This window comes from Passer domesticus, chromosome 8 (assembly GCF_036417665.1).
Source record: "Passer domesticus isolate bPasDom1 chromosome 8, bPasDom1.hap1, whole genome shotgun sequence".
NCBI classification, from domain to species: domain Eukaryota; kingdom Metazoa; phylum Chordata; class Aves; order Passeriformes; family Passeridae; genus Passer; species Passer domesticus.
Genome location: NC_087481.1, coordinates 42,466,676 through 42,483,166, shown reverse-complemented (window position 1 = coordinate 42,483,166; position 16,491 = coordinate 42,466,676). Strand labels below are relative to the sequence as shown.

General features: G+C 42.1%; 1 protein-coding gene across 6 annotated transcripts in view; it reads right to left on the bottom strand.

The window, feature by feature from the left end:
• The window catches only part of TBC1D12 (TBC1 domain family member 12), a 40,136-nt gene extending 24,202 nt beyond the window's left edge, over window positions 1–15,934 (bottom strand). For 2 of the 6 annotated variants that reach the window (XM_064430864.1, XM_064430865.1), the window contains exon 1: window positions 10,507–10,547. In XM_064430864.1, coding sequence (XP_064286934.1) covers window positions 10,507–10,532 — 26 coding nt within the window. In that variant the 5' untranslated portion in view covers window positions 10,533–10,547. Of the gene's footprint in view, window positions 1–10,506; window positions 10,548–14,224; window positions 15,133–15,528; window positions 15,684–15,902 lie in introns of those variants that run through there. The other 4 variants (XM_064430862.1, XM_064430861.1, XM_064430859.1 and 1 more) reach the window with 4 other exon arrangements.
• Between the last annotated feature and the right edge of the window lie 557 nt (window positions 15,935–16,491).

Genomic DNA, 16,491 nt, shown 5'->3' with positions numbered 1-16,491 from the left:
CAACTCTGTCCCCATCAGAGAAATTTGTAATATCGTCGTCCATCCCTGTGGAAGCCAAGTTAGCACTCAGAAGCTCCAAGGCAGGGGTTTCTGACATACAGCCTGGAAAGGAGGAACAGTGAATGAGACTAGCCATGGTATCCATGCCTTTGAAAAAAAAACATCCTCAGCCAATCCTAGGACTGCACACTATTAGTGAAATGAACAGATCCACTCTGTAAGACAAAAAAAAGTGTGCTTACATAAATAACAAAGGCTTATTTCATAAGGACACTTTTCACAGTGCTTTACATTGTCTTCAGGAGGGAAGGAGGAGCATTCAAAGAATAAACAACATAACAAGACAGAAGTTTTCTGAAGACAACATGTCACTCTGCACGATCCCACAGCCTTGCCCTTAAATCTGCAACAGCTGTATGTGAACTTCATTAGAGAAGACTTTTTCCCCCAAAAGCAGGTATACATTCTGGAGTATCTTTCTTGATTTCATGGGTAGCAATAACCAACCAGTCTCTGCACATACTATGGAATACCACCAGGGCTACTTGGCAGTTGAACTCCACTGTCTCTAGCATATGGAGAAGCTGAAAGATGCATTTAATATTGATGGCAATCTGTCACTGTATCAAAGCTGGTTCATTATTAACCAGGTAGCTGGTAGATTTTTAAAAGGAAAAACATGTGTAAACATACAGATTTTTTAAAAATAATATTTCAATACAAAAATATTTAGGCATGCTCACGGCTTTTAGGAGATTTAATTTTTCAGTTTTTTTAAACAAATAAAACATCAAAACAAATATTCCTTAATGCAGTCTGGAAGGAAAAAAGTTTTACTTTTACTTTTATTGAGCACATATTCAATGAAGTCTGTTTCTTGTGAAGGCTAAAAGCTTAAAAACCGTGTATCATGTCAGAATAAACTTCACACAGGAATTCTAATCCAAAAGAAATTAATGAGAAATTATAAATGAGCTTTGCTGAAGATGGAAGGACACTTCTTAATACATTGTTTTGGCAACTAACAGCATCACATCTGAGGTGTTCTTGACAGCAGCAAAGCCTTACAAAAGCCTTGTTAAGGAACAGCATCTGTGAATGCTTACAAGTTGCATTCACTGAACCGCAGGAAGTGTACTAGATTTGATGTATTTGTTGCTGCTTGGAATATTCATGAGTCTCACGGATCCCGGGAAGAGTCAACTATTGAAATGGCTGAAAAGTCAATAGCATTTTGGTACAGAATCTCAAAATCCATTTGAAAACCTCATAATTCCTTAAAAAAAAAAAAAAGCCTACACTTTAGAACTGAACAATTCTTTCCATTGCAAGGACCCATGGGATAGAAGTATTAAATTAGTTCATTGATTTAAGCTCTGGTTTACAAAAGCCCAGGGGAAAGCTTCAAGGGGTTTTTTTCCCTGCTTTTTTATGTAACACAAATTAACACCCTCAAATGACACTCCAAAATGTTTCAGTAGGTGCCTTGAAGATCTCCAAAGCTAAATGAAGTGCCACAGAATGAGAAGTTATTGGCACAGACCAAGACATTTATTGCTAGCATGGTTTGGATTACTCTAAACAAAAACCTGTGGGCTCAGATCACAAAACTGCAACAGCTGTAAGGACAGCTATGAGTGGTGGTTTTCCCCCATTTTTAACAGTGTTGTTTCAACTATTCCTGCCTGTGCCCAGGATAGTCTGTGCAAGTTTCACCATACTGGTGGTACAGCAATTCAAAAATGTTAACCATTTCTACAGGTGACATAACACTACATTCTACTAATGAAATTGCTTGCTTCCATTCCACTTTTGCTTTTAAAAGTCACTTTTTTTGGTCCTATTTAAGATTAATTAGTGCAGTCTAAATGCAATTAGAATTAAGTCTCAGAAGGGGATAGGTGGAACTTCATACTTTAGTGATTGTTTTTAATTTACTTTGGGATTTTGATTTCCCTTCCCCACAAAAAAAAAAAATCTCAACACAAAAAACTTCTTTCTGATTTCCAAGTAGCTAGAGGTCAAGAGGACGACAGATTTCCAAGATTTAGAGGAAGTTACTGGAAAATATGAGACAATTACTTCAACCTTGATCTTAAATTTTATCCAAAACCAGACTGCACTGTATTTGCACAACAGCCACTCAAATAAAGCTGAAGTGCTCTGAACAGCAGCAGGTAGGAAGGGCTCCAGGGTAGATCCACCTCCAGCACTGCCTCCAGGTATAATTGAGTCACCTCTCCACAAGAACAAGGGTCTGACAAGGATTTTTTGTTTGACCAAAAATGTCAAACTAACCTTGTTACAAGCTTCATATTTTGCTACAGCTCTTTCAACAAAGATAACATATATAGGTTTCCCCTTTGTACAACTCCACCGTGTGCCACAAACAACAGGCTAGCAGTATTCCACTGCTTTGTGCCTCCCAGCAACATCTTAAGTAGCTTTTCTTCCCATTCATTCAATCATTAGAACTCCATATACAGGCTCCAGCTTCACCTATTCTGTCACTTTTAGCAATCTACAGATGGATTTCAGGTGTAGAGGAAGGTTGGAGTTACACCTGAGCCTTTTAGGATGAACATCAAGCATAACAATGAGACTACTTTTCTCTAATTTATTCATCTTGCACTGCACAAAAATGGCAAAATTCAACTGGTCTCAGAGGAGAGCATAAACCATGTGATCATCATTACTGTTATACATGAGGAAATTATACTTCCTTACAGTTCACCTTAATATAAAAATTAATTTAATTTGAAATGCTGCATTATGTTAGATTAAAAAACCCCAAACAACACAAAACACACATGCCCAAAAAAAAAAAACAAACAAAAAAAAAAAACAAAAACAAAAAAACCACCAATCGACTAAACAAAACCCAAAACAAAACCACTAAACTATGGACACGCTTGGCAAATGTACAGTGTAGCATTAAAAAAATCCTCTTTCCAAATAAAATATTCAGAATTTAGGATTATTTTACTTATAAATTAATACTGTGTTTATATCTCAATCCTGAAAGGTAAACTATTCTCTGATTTCTCATCCTTACAAGACAACTTTGAGCTTGCTCAAAATGTTTACCCATTAATTTACAAAAAAAGACCTCAAATTATACTAGCATAGTAAAAGTTACTTTTTTTAGATTAAAAAAGCTAACTGTCAAAATATTTTTTCTGACTTTTACTTTACACACAACAATCTGGTTTACAGTCATTTTCCATCATCAATGATTTCTTTTCATTGCATCCATCTTTCAAGAGCTTTGATACCAGGGAAGTTGTAATGCTGAGAAAACAAGATTTGAAAGCCACGAGAACTGACAGAGGAAGTGAGGGCTGATTAGATTTTCCTTTTGATTAAGCACCTAGTACCTGTTAGTAAACACTGCATGAGTCGACTGCATCACTTTAAATCCAGGGAAGCAGACACAAACAGGAAGGAATCAGCATCTCATCAAGAGCATCCTCACTCTATCATATACAGCTTTTCCTCACAGAATCACAAAGTCTTAGAAGGGAAATCCAGCACTAAAGTAATGCTACAAATGAGCACCAAGTTGGACAAAAAAACCCCAGTACACTTTCCTAGGTGTTTTTAATATAGTTACAAAAATACAGTTAAAAGCCCTGAAGACAAATTTCTCCAAAATAACATTAAAAATCTACTGAATCCAAGAAAACCTCAGAGCACGTAACAGGAATGAAGTAACAAAATTCATTAAAAACTGTATTTTGTATTACAAAACAACTGATTTTGCGTCTCCACAAGAAGAGTTCTGCTTGTACATGCCATCTGCTCTTGCTCCACCCCATGCTAATTTTTTAATAATCTTCATAGGCATACGAAATAGGTGTATGTTTGAAACTTGTTGAAATTTGAATTAGCAGAATGACGAGCTGAAAAGGAAATTATTTATTTACCCAACAATCTTTACCCAGAGAGTTGTATCAGTAAGGAGTTAGAAGAGGCATGTTCCAGGAATTGCTATAGATACATTTTTACAGATAGAAAACACTAAAATTAGTAGTTTTTATTTAAAGCTATACTTTTAGAGCAAATTCTGGAAACCTCTACATGCCTGCAATTCCATATTCTATACAGAATATTCCATAGCCACATACATAACAAGAACTATTACTTTCATATTGGCATGTCTTTACCAGGCATAACACACAAAAGCTGCTTAAGAACACAGCAGAATTCTTCTCCATACTCGAGTCTTGGCCATTCTGTTATGGTCTCATGTGAAACAATTTGGAAATAACAGCAGACAAAAAAACCCCCACCATTGCTTTATTAAGTAGAATTAGCCCCTCTGCTTTAAACAAGACTTTTCAATAATTTACATGCAGAAACAAAGGTAACTCAATTCTAAGCATAAATAATGAATCATCAAAAGGAAATAAAACCTTTTTGGTAAGCCACTTAAAAAGCCTGCAGAGCAACAGGCATTCTACATTTTTAATTTCAATAGCTTCAAGTGTCAGCCCATTTTGATCCAACACATTTGTGATTGCTCTCAGCACAAGTTTCAAAGTTGTGCCCTATACTGGAATTGATGTGATCCAACTAATTTTTCAGTTTACATTTTCCACCATTTTGCTACAAGCATCAGCCAGATACAAGATTCTCTTTGACTTTTATTACCCCAACCACAGATTTGTTATGTGTTTCTAGTTTTAGCACCTTCTAGATGTAAACATCTCCTCTTTCTCTCTGCACCAAGACAACCCAAGGAATGTTCCAAACTACCCTCTCCAAGGGAGCTTCAATGATTGCAATACTCTAAACCTGCAGTCTTAGATGTTACACAAGCAAGCTTTTGGCCTCTTTCCCCTCCCCACCCCTACAACAAAAACAAAATAAGGAAATGAAAAATTCTACTAAGAACAACAACCATCCTCAGCAAGACCAAGCTTGTAGTATTTTTTTTTTATTAAATATGATGTCTCCATTTATATTAGTGGTCAACAAAGCCTTGGCTACAATTAGGTATACCTGAAATTCAAGGAACTGTCAAGGACTAGTTGCTATGGATTGAGAAGCTGTGAAGGAGGTGGCTTCTGGTGCCTTGGAGAGGACAAAGACTGGCAGAACTATCATGGAACTGCACTGATGAGACTAAATTAGATCAACTGATGAGACTAAATTAGATCAAGCTCCTAGTGGATACCCATCCCAAAGTGGCTTTACAAACTCTGCTGGCAGAATAGTTTTACTACAGGTACACAAACACTTAGGAAGTTTTAAGAGTTGAAAGTGTTTAGCAGTATTACAGAACACTTTGTACATAACACTCACTGATAAACTGTATTTTACCTGACTACACTCTACTCCTAACAAAGAGCTGTTGCACAGGTCACATTTACAAGCAGTTCAAGCTTCAAAACTATACATAAGCAAGCAGACACATAAGCAAGGTAACTGATGGGGTTAAATTTCAGAATGGTTTAATACAAATAAAGGAAGAGAATCAGCCTTGACTTTTCAGAGTGAAGTAGCAAAATAGAACTTTATGCCAGACTGTTCTATCATTTTCATATTTGATCAGGCAGTTATAAAGCTATTTTGACACTACACCAAACACTGTGGTCAATCTTCTCTAATAATGATCAAAGGTCATTTACCTACAGCATTTAAAATCACAGCTGCAAGAAGTGGAGAATTTTTACCAGATTCTGTGTACCTGTATTTTCTGGTATTTTTTGTACAGCCAGGAATAACTATTCCATCAAAGTCACAGCTACTTAATGAGCAACATACTCCAAGCAAAACAATGCTAGAGGAACAAGAGCCTTTCCTCCCACAAACCCACATAATAGGGAAGTCCATTTCTCCTCCTGGCACAGCAATGTCCTACAATCCCTTCTGCTGCATCAGCTCCCACACCCTCTATACCTTGCAAGTCAATCCAGCTCACTAGTTCCACAGAAAGCCATCAACACTTTTTCAGTCTCCAGCTTAATGAGCTACAGCAGCTCACAGAGGATCATATAAATACCAGAAACAGGGATGAAACATTCCCTTTGTTTCCTGACAATAGCAAAATCTTCAATCAGCTCACCAAGATATCTCACAAAGTACAACTCAATTAAACAAAGCACCTGAAATTGTTCTAGATGTGACTCACTTTCAGTTAAGGCAAAACTCACCAGCTTTATCAGGGCAATCACTAGACCTATAGTTCAAATGTTTCTATACAATGCATGCTTTCAAAACAAAGGTGATAAAGATTCCCAGCCCTTGAGATGGCCTACAAGTCTGTGAACTGGAAGTTCAAACACAGGGCAGAGTTTTATTTTGAAGACTGTCCCAGGGGTGATTGCAACTCTGACCGGCCTGGTTAAGCCTCAGTTAATATTTTTCCTTTCTGGTGCCTGACAGAGTGCCTGTCAACTACTCGATTGCACAATGTAGCACTACAAGCACTGCAGCTTTTGCAGTCACTCAGTGCATTGGATTTCAGCTGCAACTAGCAATTCACAATATATTTTGTGTCACTGCTTCAGTGATCAATTGCAGAAGCACTACAAAACACAAGAATTAATATTTGATCTATTAGCTGATATGAGAAGGCAGGAGACTGATTTAATTCAGTTTTTAAAATGAGGAAGAAATTTTCCAATTTACCATTCCACTACTTACATAATTTGAGGATCAGCAAGCAATTTGCAAAACACAGTTAACAACAAGAAAAAGCTAATACAATAGAATCATTTAGGTTGGAAAAGACCTCCAAGATAACTGAGTCCAACAATTAACCCAGCACTGTTAGGATCACCACTAAACCATGCCCCTGAGTGTCACACCTATGTGACTTTTGAACACCTCCGGGGATGGTGACTCAAACACTTCCTTGGGCAGCCTGTTGCAATGCTTGACTAACCTTTCAGTGATGATGCTTTTCCTAATATCCAACCTCAACCTCCCTTGCCACAACTTGAGGCTGCTTCCTCTCATTCTATCACTTGATAAGTGGAAAAAGAAACTGACACCCATGTCACTACGACCTCCTCTCAGGTATTTGTAGAGTGACAAGGTCTCCCTTCAGCCTCCTGCTGTCCAAACCACCCCAGTTCCCTCTGCTACCTAAGGCAGACAGATGCCAACCATACAAACACCTTTGATAGCAAGTGGATTGTCTGAGTTTTAAAGCATTCTGGCATCCAGCACACAAGCTGCTTCATTACTGCCCAGCAGCAGACAGACAAAATCCTACATTAATGAATGAATTAGGCAACTGAAGCAATACAGATAGGACAGAGCTTTGCAAGGTCTGAGGCCTGACCACAGCCAAGCTTAGATTGCCTATTCCTTAGATTGCCTATTCCTGAAGCTGGCCTTCAGGAAGTTCAGATCTTGTCACAGGCAAGGGGAGCCAACAAGGAAGCTTTTATTATGCTACATGATCAAAAGACACTCTTTCACTTTCCCAAGAGCACATTAAATAAAACTTCCCAAAGTAACAATTGAAACTGAACATAGCTTCTTCTTAATAAAGCAGTACCTTGGAGAAGGGAGAAAAATTGTAGGAAAGTACTCTTCTAGGCTTCAGCTATTTTGAGTCAGGCCATAAGAAAGCAGGAAAGGAATTCAGAAGAACACCAGTCTGAGTATTTGGCTCTCAGAAGTTCTGAAATAATAAATTCATCTATGACCATGAAAACTAGTTTTCTACTAATTGAAGTCATAAGTTCACCCACACAACAGCCACGCTCTTCTTCACACTGTTACCCCAATATCGAGCCAGAAGCAAAATACTCTGCAGGTGGCTTGCACAGCTGACTGGTTTCTGAAAATACAGAGGCAAATTATCAGTCTCTTTTGCAGGCTCTCCTTGTATTCAGACTTCATTCAAAAATCTGAAGGGTTTTTATGCTGGAGCTCTCTCAGACTCGGAGAGGTTTGCCTGAACCTCGGAAACAAGCTGCAGTACTAGAGATGAAGCAGAAACCGTGCTTCACTTCCTTAGAAAACAACAATAAAAAGATGCACACACAGAGGCTGCAAAGTTTAAGGCAATGCCAACCACCCAGCTCAACAAACCTAGTCCCTTCCGAGCTGAACAAACAAGACCAATTATGATAAATAAAAAAGGACAGATGTTTATATCATAAACATCTCAGCAGTTCCAAGAAATTGAAGAGAGGAGTAACAATTTTTGCATCCACGTGAATGAAATGTGACCAAAAATCCTCAAACTCCTTTTTTATTCTTAAGCAATGAGGACAAAAGAACCTAATGAATAACTGGAACAGCCAAGAGAGCAAGAACATAAAACTATCATTTTCTTAGAGGCCAGCTGTGATTTAAGTGATCTCCTTTGGTTGCTATTTCCCATGTAAAACATTATTCTTTTAGTCATAGCCTATTCAGAAGAGAGGTTCCGTTCACTTTGTCACTACTCTCAATATACTCTGTAAGAAACCCTGTGACCCCAAATAAGCAGAAGAGACCAATGAATGAAAAGGCCTTCTGCAAAATGAAGGGGAGGGGGAGAAGAGAAGATGCTTTCAGATTACATTTAAATGCCTCTGTAGAACACTCCTGAACAAAACAAGCTATGATTCCAACAGCTTACTGCACACAAAACAGCAATTTAAGCTGTTTGGCTTGGAAAAATCAACACAGTCCCCCACAAAAAAAACCCCAACAAAACTACAGCATTAGTTTAATGCAAACTTATTTCATGAAAACTCATACTAGGATTACAAGACTCCTAGTGCAAATATATGTACCAGTATAGAATATAACACTGTTCATTACACTATTCACCAAGGAGAGCAGAAAATTGCTAACAATACTTTAGGCATTACACATTGGTGAAGATTATACATCTAAGGTTTTAGAATTGACATCTATTCAGTCAGCTTTTTTTTTCCTTGAGGCGGGTAGCTGGGGAAAGATTTGCTGCAGACAGAAGCTGGAGCAACGTGGCCTTCTGAAACCTATCCAGAATTAAATCAACATAACATTCTTCTGCTTGAACTCCTGAAATTTAACTTTGATTTGCTCATCAACTGACATCCTAACCAAATTGATTCTATGAGTGCATAGCATCTTATCTACTGTGAAACACTCACTGAAAGTTAGTAACTGGTCAACATGTCAACACAACTTTACAAAATAATCATTCTTCACAAATATCAAGGAAGAATCCACAGAGAAGCATCTCAACTTGATAATATGAATGTCATTTCCTATTTTTATCAAGTTACTTATGTCTCTAACTCAGGAAATAAAGAGTACTGCTTGAAGTTGCCCACAGATTAGAGTCCATGTACTCTTGCTTACTTTCTCCAATCAGCTTTAATTCAAAGCAATTATATGTATCCATTTGTTCACTTAGGTTACAAAATTACTTACAGACAGCAGAAACATCTGCACCCTAAAACAAAGGTGAAGGGTGCCCTCGTGGTTTCTTGGGGAAGGGTTTTATGTACTCCCTTAACTCTTCTCTCTAATTATCTTTCCAATATATTGACAGTATAGCTGTACTTTTTTCATTTGGTTTGTTTTAATCTGGACAATGTAAAAACAATATCAAAATCAAACATAAAACACACAGGTTTTTTTCAGTAAGATCTGATCAAGATATAGACACAGGCAATAGCAAAATAGAAAGTCAGCACTGTGAAGTGACCCCATCAATCTGTTTTCTTGTCTTAACATGAACGGAAGGTTTAGAAGACCTGTCACAACTAGGACAGCCCATTTGATTCATTTTTGATCAAAAGTCCACTAAACATATTTCTTCTCCATAGGTGCACAGTACATCTCTTGAAATTTCACTATTATTTATGTATGCAGAGCTTTTCTCTAAGACAAATGTTGGTTATGGTACTAAACCTTCACAAGGCCCACCTAGGTAGATGCCTAGGTAGTGCAAAAAGCTGCAAGTGGTACTCAGTAATAAATTTAAATATAAGCTACATAGCTAGAGACGCTACTGTGCACTGAGTAGCAACACCCAGTGAACCTCCCTGCAACACTCCAGTCACTGCCAAGGACATCTGTAAAGGCAAGAAGATTAGCAGCTTTTGAAGGACTACCTACTCATGAAACCACAAGGCTGTGTTTACAATGAGAAAGACAAAGATGTGAGCTTCAGGGATTTCTTAGTGCTTTGCACCTACAAATACTGACTTCTTTCGACTTTCCATCATCTCCTCAAGTGGATATTTTTCAAAACGTCTGGACAACAAGCACAATCACTCTGAGCAATGAAGGAAATATGAGACAAAAGACATTTTCCATAAGAACATGTGTGCCACACTCCAAATACCTAAAAGAAGTGGCAGTTATGAATTGATCTCATTGTGAATCTTAGGTGAATACTGGAACACAAGTACTTGGGAAAATGCAAATATCACTGTTGTCAACAGTAAGCTTTGAATCAAGGAATAAGAAACTTTGCCAACTACCAGATACCTAAATTGTAAATACACAATTCAGAAAAGTACAAAATCTACACAAGCTGAAAAGATGCCTGGTACCTACCTATAGAACTCTGAAGTAGAACTCATCTTTACAAGATGTTCAGAATTGAGTCTTTATCTCAGCCCCAGATTACTTGCTGCTGCTTGACCTTTTTGGTTTACTGTTTTGCTCTGTCCACCAAAGCAGCACATTTAGCACATACTGTAGTCAAGGTAATAATCATGGCTTTAATTCAACTGTCCATGCAATGTTCCTGCTCACTGAACCGTTCTGCACCCAACAGTGATCCAGTAACCCAAGAATAGAGAATTCCATCTTACAACCCTTGCAAGCTGCTATGTAAGACCACAAGCCATGAGAACAATGCCTGTATATGACTGCATTATGAATCATACACAGGACTACAAAGCAGTGACAGGTGACTTCAAAGAAGCCATTTATTGCTCTGACCAAGACAGTAGCACAGGGGACACAAGGGACCATAGCCATGCAATTTTCCTTGCCATGAGACTCTGCTCCACATACCGATCTACTGTGGCATCCCATTTCACATGTGGAGAGAACCAAGATGTAAAGCAAAACCGATTATTTTTCAGTTAGAAGTTGTTAGTATTGATTTGACAGGCTTAATGATTTGGCACAAAAATACAATACACCAAACTTAAGATCCCAGGGCCATATATCATGAAGGAAAGGTACTAGTCACCAAACTTTCCCAGGATCTTAAAGTAATTGTTAACAACAATCTCAAGGGCACAGCCACTCTCCCTGTCACAGAGTTTGGATAAGATGCATCTGATGACAGCTGCTTGCTTTTTCTACCACCTCACCTCATCAGTTTTATCTCTGGTTCAGTGAATGAAGACAGACAATTAACATGGATTATTTCAAAGAACTATGAAGCAGGTCAGTCTGATAACTGAAGAGCTGGGAACAAGCTGGAACAGCTAGAAACAGCAGACTCCTAACCCAGATCTGTCTGATCAAACTGTTTGGTCACAGCAATTACATCAGTAAAGCTGAAGGCAGTAGGACTTGGACTTCCCCTTTGCCTTCTCTTTATTAAGTATCTGCAAGAAATGTCCAGCTTTTAGAATAATTTCCATATAATTATGGAAATTATTCTAAATTCTAAATAAATATGGCTATTAGAAAAACACAATGGCAAATACCAAATTTTAGACAGTTTGCAAACTCAACAAAGAGCATTACAAGCACAAAACATCCTACATAACACTCTAGGTTGCTGGGCTATTGGTGTAGCACATCCAGTACCTTTTGGTTTGTTTTGTTTTTTTTTTTTACATTGTGGGAGCAGCTACACACTGACAAAACACAAACGAGTTGCTCTCTCTCAGGTACACAGCTACTTGGTACAACTCAGACTCTGGGGAGCAACATCATTTATGAGTCTGTGCACATTCAAAAATACAAGCAACCTTCTCCTGAAAACTTCATAAGGAAGCAGAGTTGCTTCAAATACAGGACAATTTTTTATACCATTTCAGTTCTCATTATTGACATCCTCTTTTTAAGAACTACAGGATAACCCACTTACATTGGCAACTGTCAGCTTTGAATGAAACTGGACAGTTTAAAATAAAAGTGAGAAGCCTAAGCTTTTGAAATATAGGTTCAGAAGACAAGAACTAACTTCTTAAAAGTTATAAAAGTTTTATTATCACTTTTCATATTACCACTCTAGTATTTATTTATCTAGAGACAAATCTATGAAGCAAGACAAGTTTGAATTTGTTTTTAAAGAAAATCACTGGAAGTTTTCATTAGTCATCTCATTTTGGCTGATGAGATTAAATCAGCTGTAACTATGAAGATACAGGCAGAACTGAAGGTAGCCAGTACTGCTCACCAGGCCAATGCACCAGAGGCACAGCCAGCTGGGCCAGTCAGGCACTGTGAAATGGGATTTGCTGAGAGCCACTCTTCCACTGAAGTGTCTGTACCACAGCTTTTGTCAGGACAGAAGCAATTACACTTTTTCATCTATTACCCAAGCCTTTACTAACTCCAGCAAATATCTATGTATATTGAAAACTTCTACTGCACACCAAGTTCAAACTTTTCTATTGTCCTGGTTTTATCTGGGATAGAGTTAATTTCTTCCCAGCAGCTGGTACAGAGCTCTGTTTTGGATTCAGTACCGGAACAATGTTGATAACACACCGATGTTTTGTTTGTTGCTAAGTTGTGCTTATCCTAAGTCAAGGACTGTGTCTCATGCTCTGCCAGTGAGGAAGTACACAAAAAGCTCACAGGGAATATAGCTGGGACGGGTGATCCAAACTGGCCAAAAGGATTCCACACCATAAAAACCTAATGCCCAGAATATAAACTGGAGGAGTTACCCAGAAGGGATTGATCAGTGTGCGGGGAAAGGGTCTGGCATTAATCAATGGCTAGTGAGCAGTTGTGTTGTGCATCACTTGGGTTTTATTTTATATTATTATTAGTAGTAGTATTATAAATACATTTTACTTTGCTTAAATTACCAAATTTTTCTTATCTCAACCTACAAGTTTTACTTTTGATTCTCCTTCCCATTTCAGTGGGGCCAGGGGTGAAGGGGATGGAAAACAAGAAGCTGTGTAGTGCTTAGTTACCACCTGGGGTTAAACCACAGAATCTATGAGGAAAATGCTCCAGAATTTCAATCAACTATTCTTGGCCTTATTAGCACCATTCTCCAACCAACTGAGCTACTCTCATACATTATACTGCAGTCTACATTAACATGAGGATAAGGAAACAAAGCATGGAATGGAAGAATAGTAATATGGAATAGGAATAGCAGCAATCTCTCAGTCCATCCCTGAAACAAAGTGGGTGCATCAAACTTATTCTTCAATTCTTCTACCCTTATCCTCAAGAAACCACCTCCCCCTTTCCTGAGAGTTGGCAGAGGGAGCCCATTTCTCAGTTTGGGATCCCACTTTGAGATCAAACCTCTCCCATCTCAATTCTTCAGTTAATAGATTAATCTTATTCTGTCATCTTAAAACACTTAAGACACCTACTGTCCTATCAGAGTGACTTGAACAACAACTATAACCCCTCAGTTTGGGAGACTTAAAACTGCTGGAAATTAAATTCTTCAGTTCAAATATAATAAAGGTAATATAGAGTGTGCTATAAATTATTATGGTCCAGCTGCACCTCCTGTGCAGTATGCTAAAGAGTGAGTAATGTGACGGAGATCCTAGGCGACAAAGCTGGATGTCCCACAGCTTTCAGTTTCGTGCTAGAAACTTAACAGAAGTCAATTACAGCACAAAAGCATAGTCCTTGAAGTTTTCAACACCACACACAGAACTAAATAAGTAAACTCTATCTACACCGTCAACAAGTAGGAAATGTTTTATAACACTTGGCAACTTCCACGACGACTTGAAAGGCGTTTCCAACACCAACAACTTCCACTTTATTCTCCAAGCGGTTTAATGAGTACCACTGTGATCGCTCAGACAGCGATATGCCCTGGTACAGGAAGCAAATTCCAGTTTGAAGTCCATGTAGTCCGTACTAGTAAAAGCGCCTTTATCATCTTATTGTCACATCCAAAGCCTCTATCCTGCCCTAAAAGTACCTGTTTGCTACCGAAAGAGCCCGTGAGGGTGTGACCCGCAGTAGGACCCGGCTGACCCGAGCCCCGCTCCTGCACAGCGCCCACGGCCGCCCGTGACCCGGCGGCACACCCGCATCCCCTCGCCCCAGGCTCTGCCGGGGACGGCCTCACCGGCCCCGCCGCCGGCTGCTTTACCTGGTGAAGAACTCAGCGAAGCTGCTGCCGGCGCCGGCGATGCCCACCCGGTGCCGGGCCCTCTCCGCGGGCTCCTGCGGCGGGGCCGGCTCGGCGGGCGCGGTCCCTCCGTGGGGCAGGTGCTCCGGGGCGCTGCGGCGGCGGCTCACCTCGTACGTGTTGCGGGAGTTGAGGTTCACGTCCGTGAAGCCGAGGGGCGCCGGGGGCAGGGCAGCGGGCTCCGCCCGGTCCCGGCAGCTCCGCGCGCAGGGGGCGGCGAGCGCCCGGCTGCCGGCGTCGCCCCCCGGGCTGCGGGGCGGCGAGGGACTCTCGGCCGCCGCCCCCCCGCGCCGCTCCGCCTCGCTCCGCAGCCGGCAGCTCCTCAGCGGCTCTTCCAAGGCGGTTCCCAAGGGGACGCCTCCCGCCGGGCAGGGAAGGAAGCCCCCGTTCTGCAGTTTCGCTTCCTCCTCCTCCGGCCCCGGCTCATCCCGTCTTGCCCGAGGGGGTGGCGGCGGTTCCTGCGGCGGCAGCAGGAAGCCGACGTCCCCGTTGGTCATCCTCCCGCAGGGGCCCACGGCGCAGGCGGCTCCGTTCGCGGGCTTCTCCGGGCAGCGCTTCCCACTGGCCGCCGCGGCGGGGCCGAGCGCCGCCAGGTACCGCTGCAGCAGCCGCTCCTGCCCCGGCCCGCCGCTCCGCCGGCTCGAGCCCCGGCTCCCATCCCGCTCCCCGTCCTCCTCCTCCTCCGCCGCCTCCTCCTCCGCCGCCTCCTGCCGGCCCGCGGGAAGCACGGCTGCGCCGCCCGGAGCTCCGGCATCGTCCGGCCCCACCATTTGCCGCCGCGGAGCCCCGGGGGCGCGGCGGGGGCCGGGGCGCGCGCCTTCCTCCGCACCGGCGGCGCCGCGAGCGCTGGCAGCCGGCGCCGCTCCGCGCGTCGGGCAGCGGCCTCGGCGGGGGGCGGGCGGGCCCGGCACACGCAGGCGCGCGGCGCCGGCGGCGGCCCTTCCCCCCGGAAAGGCACCACAGAGAGGCAGGGCCGCACCCGGAACCATAGAGACGGCAGCCCGAGGGGCCGCCCGCCGGAGGCGCTGTGGGGCCGCTCCCGCCCCGGTACCGTGCTGCGCCGAGGGGCTGGCGGCGCGCAGCCCGGCTGCGGAAAGCCCAGCCCGGCCGCCCCATCCCTCCGTCCCTGCCCCAGAGCCGCCCGGGCTGGGATTGAGCGAACTGTCCCGGCTGTGCACACAGGCGGGCTCCGAGCGGCCCCGGCACCGCTGGCGGAGCTGTGGGCACGAGGGACAGCATCGCTTTTTGGGGGAGACAGGACCTACCTGAGCCCTGGGGGAAACGGGACGGGGAGAAAAGGGAAATGAGATCGGCACTTCGAAATCCTGGGGTGAATCCTCTCCTGAGCAAGCGATGGGATGTCGTGATTCCTCAGGTTAACGCTGGGGAGGCGGATGGAGGGCATTTAAAGGTCCCATCAGCTCTGTTTCCCACCACATTTCTCAGAGAAAATCCAACTTATTACAGTCCCTTTGGCCCGGCAGGAGAGCAAGGCCACAAATCACGCACAAAAGAGGCAAAGGGGCTTCCAGCGTAAGGTACCATGCTTGCTCTTGTAGGCTACCCCTCATCCCAGACAAACACAAAAAACACCCCAAGCCAACAGATTACTTAGATAATCTCAACAGTAAATACTCACAGTTCATAGCAAAGCATTGCTGCATTCCATTGTCCTGGAAATCCTTGGCCAAAGAAGTTCTCGATTTAATGACCACACCTTAGAAGATGCTCCAGCGTGGTGAGGGGCCTTGCTTTTAGAGGCAGGCAAGGGGGGCATGACCCACCACGGGGAAGGAACAGGTTCTCTTTAGCTTTTTTTTACTTTTTTTTTTTTTCCCACTATTGTATTTTGGACAGAATGGTTTAAACTGGGATTCTTCACCTAAATAAAAAGTTGATGCATTTCATTGTGTTGTGTCTTGTTAGCACTTTGCAATATAAAGTCTGGGCTTTGTTCAAGTTTAAAAAAATAGTGATTTCTTTTTTCTTGTCATCTTGTAACTGCACTTTTGAGGTCAGATGTGGAACACTGGTGTTATACATGCAACAAGGAAGTCTGATTTCACCCCTTTTGACTCGAGTAACTGGCTAATAGTTGTGATCTCAAATCTGATTTGACTATCTTGATAGCAAGCGTGCAGCCTCATCCAGCTGCAGCTGTGCCAAATATAAAGGATCATTGACCTCAGCTGCTTGCAAAAATGCCCAATAAATATTTCCAGGATTGC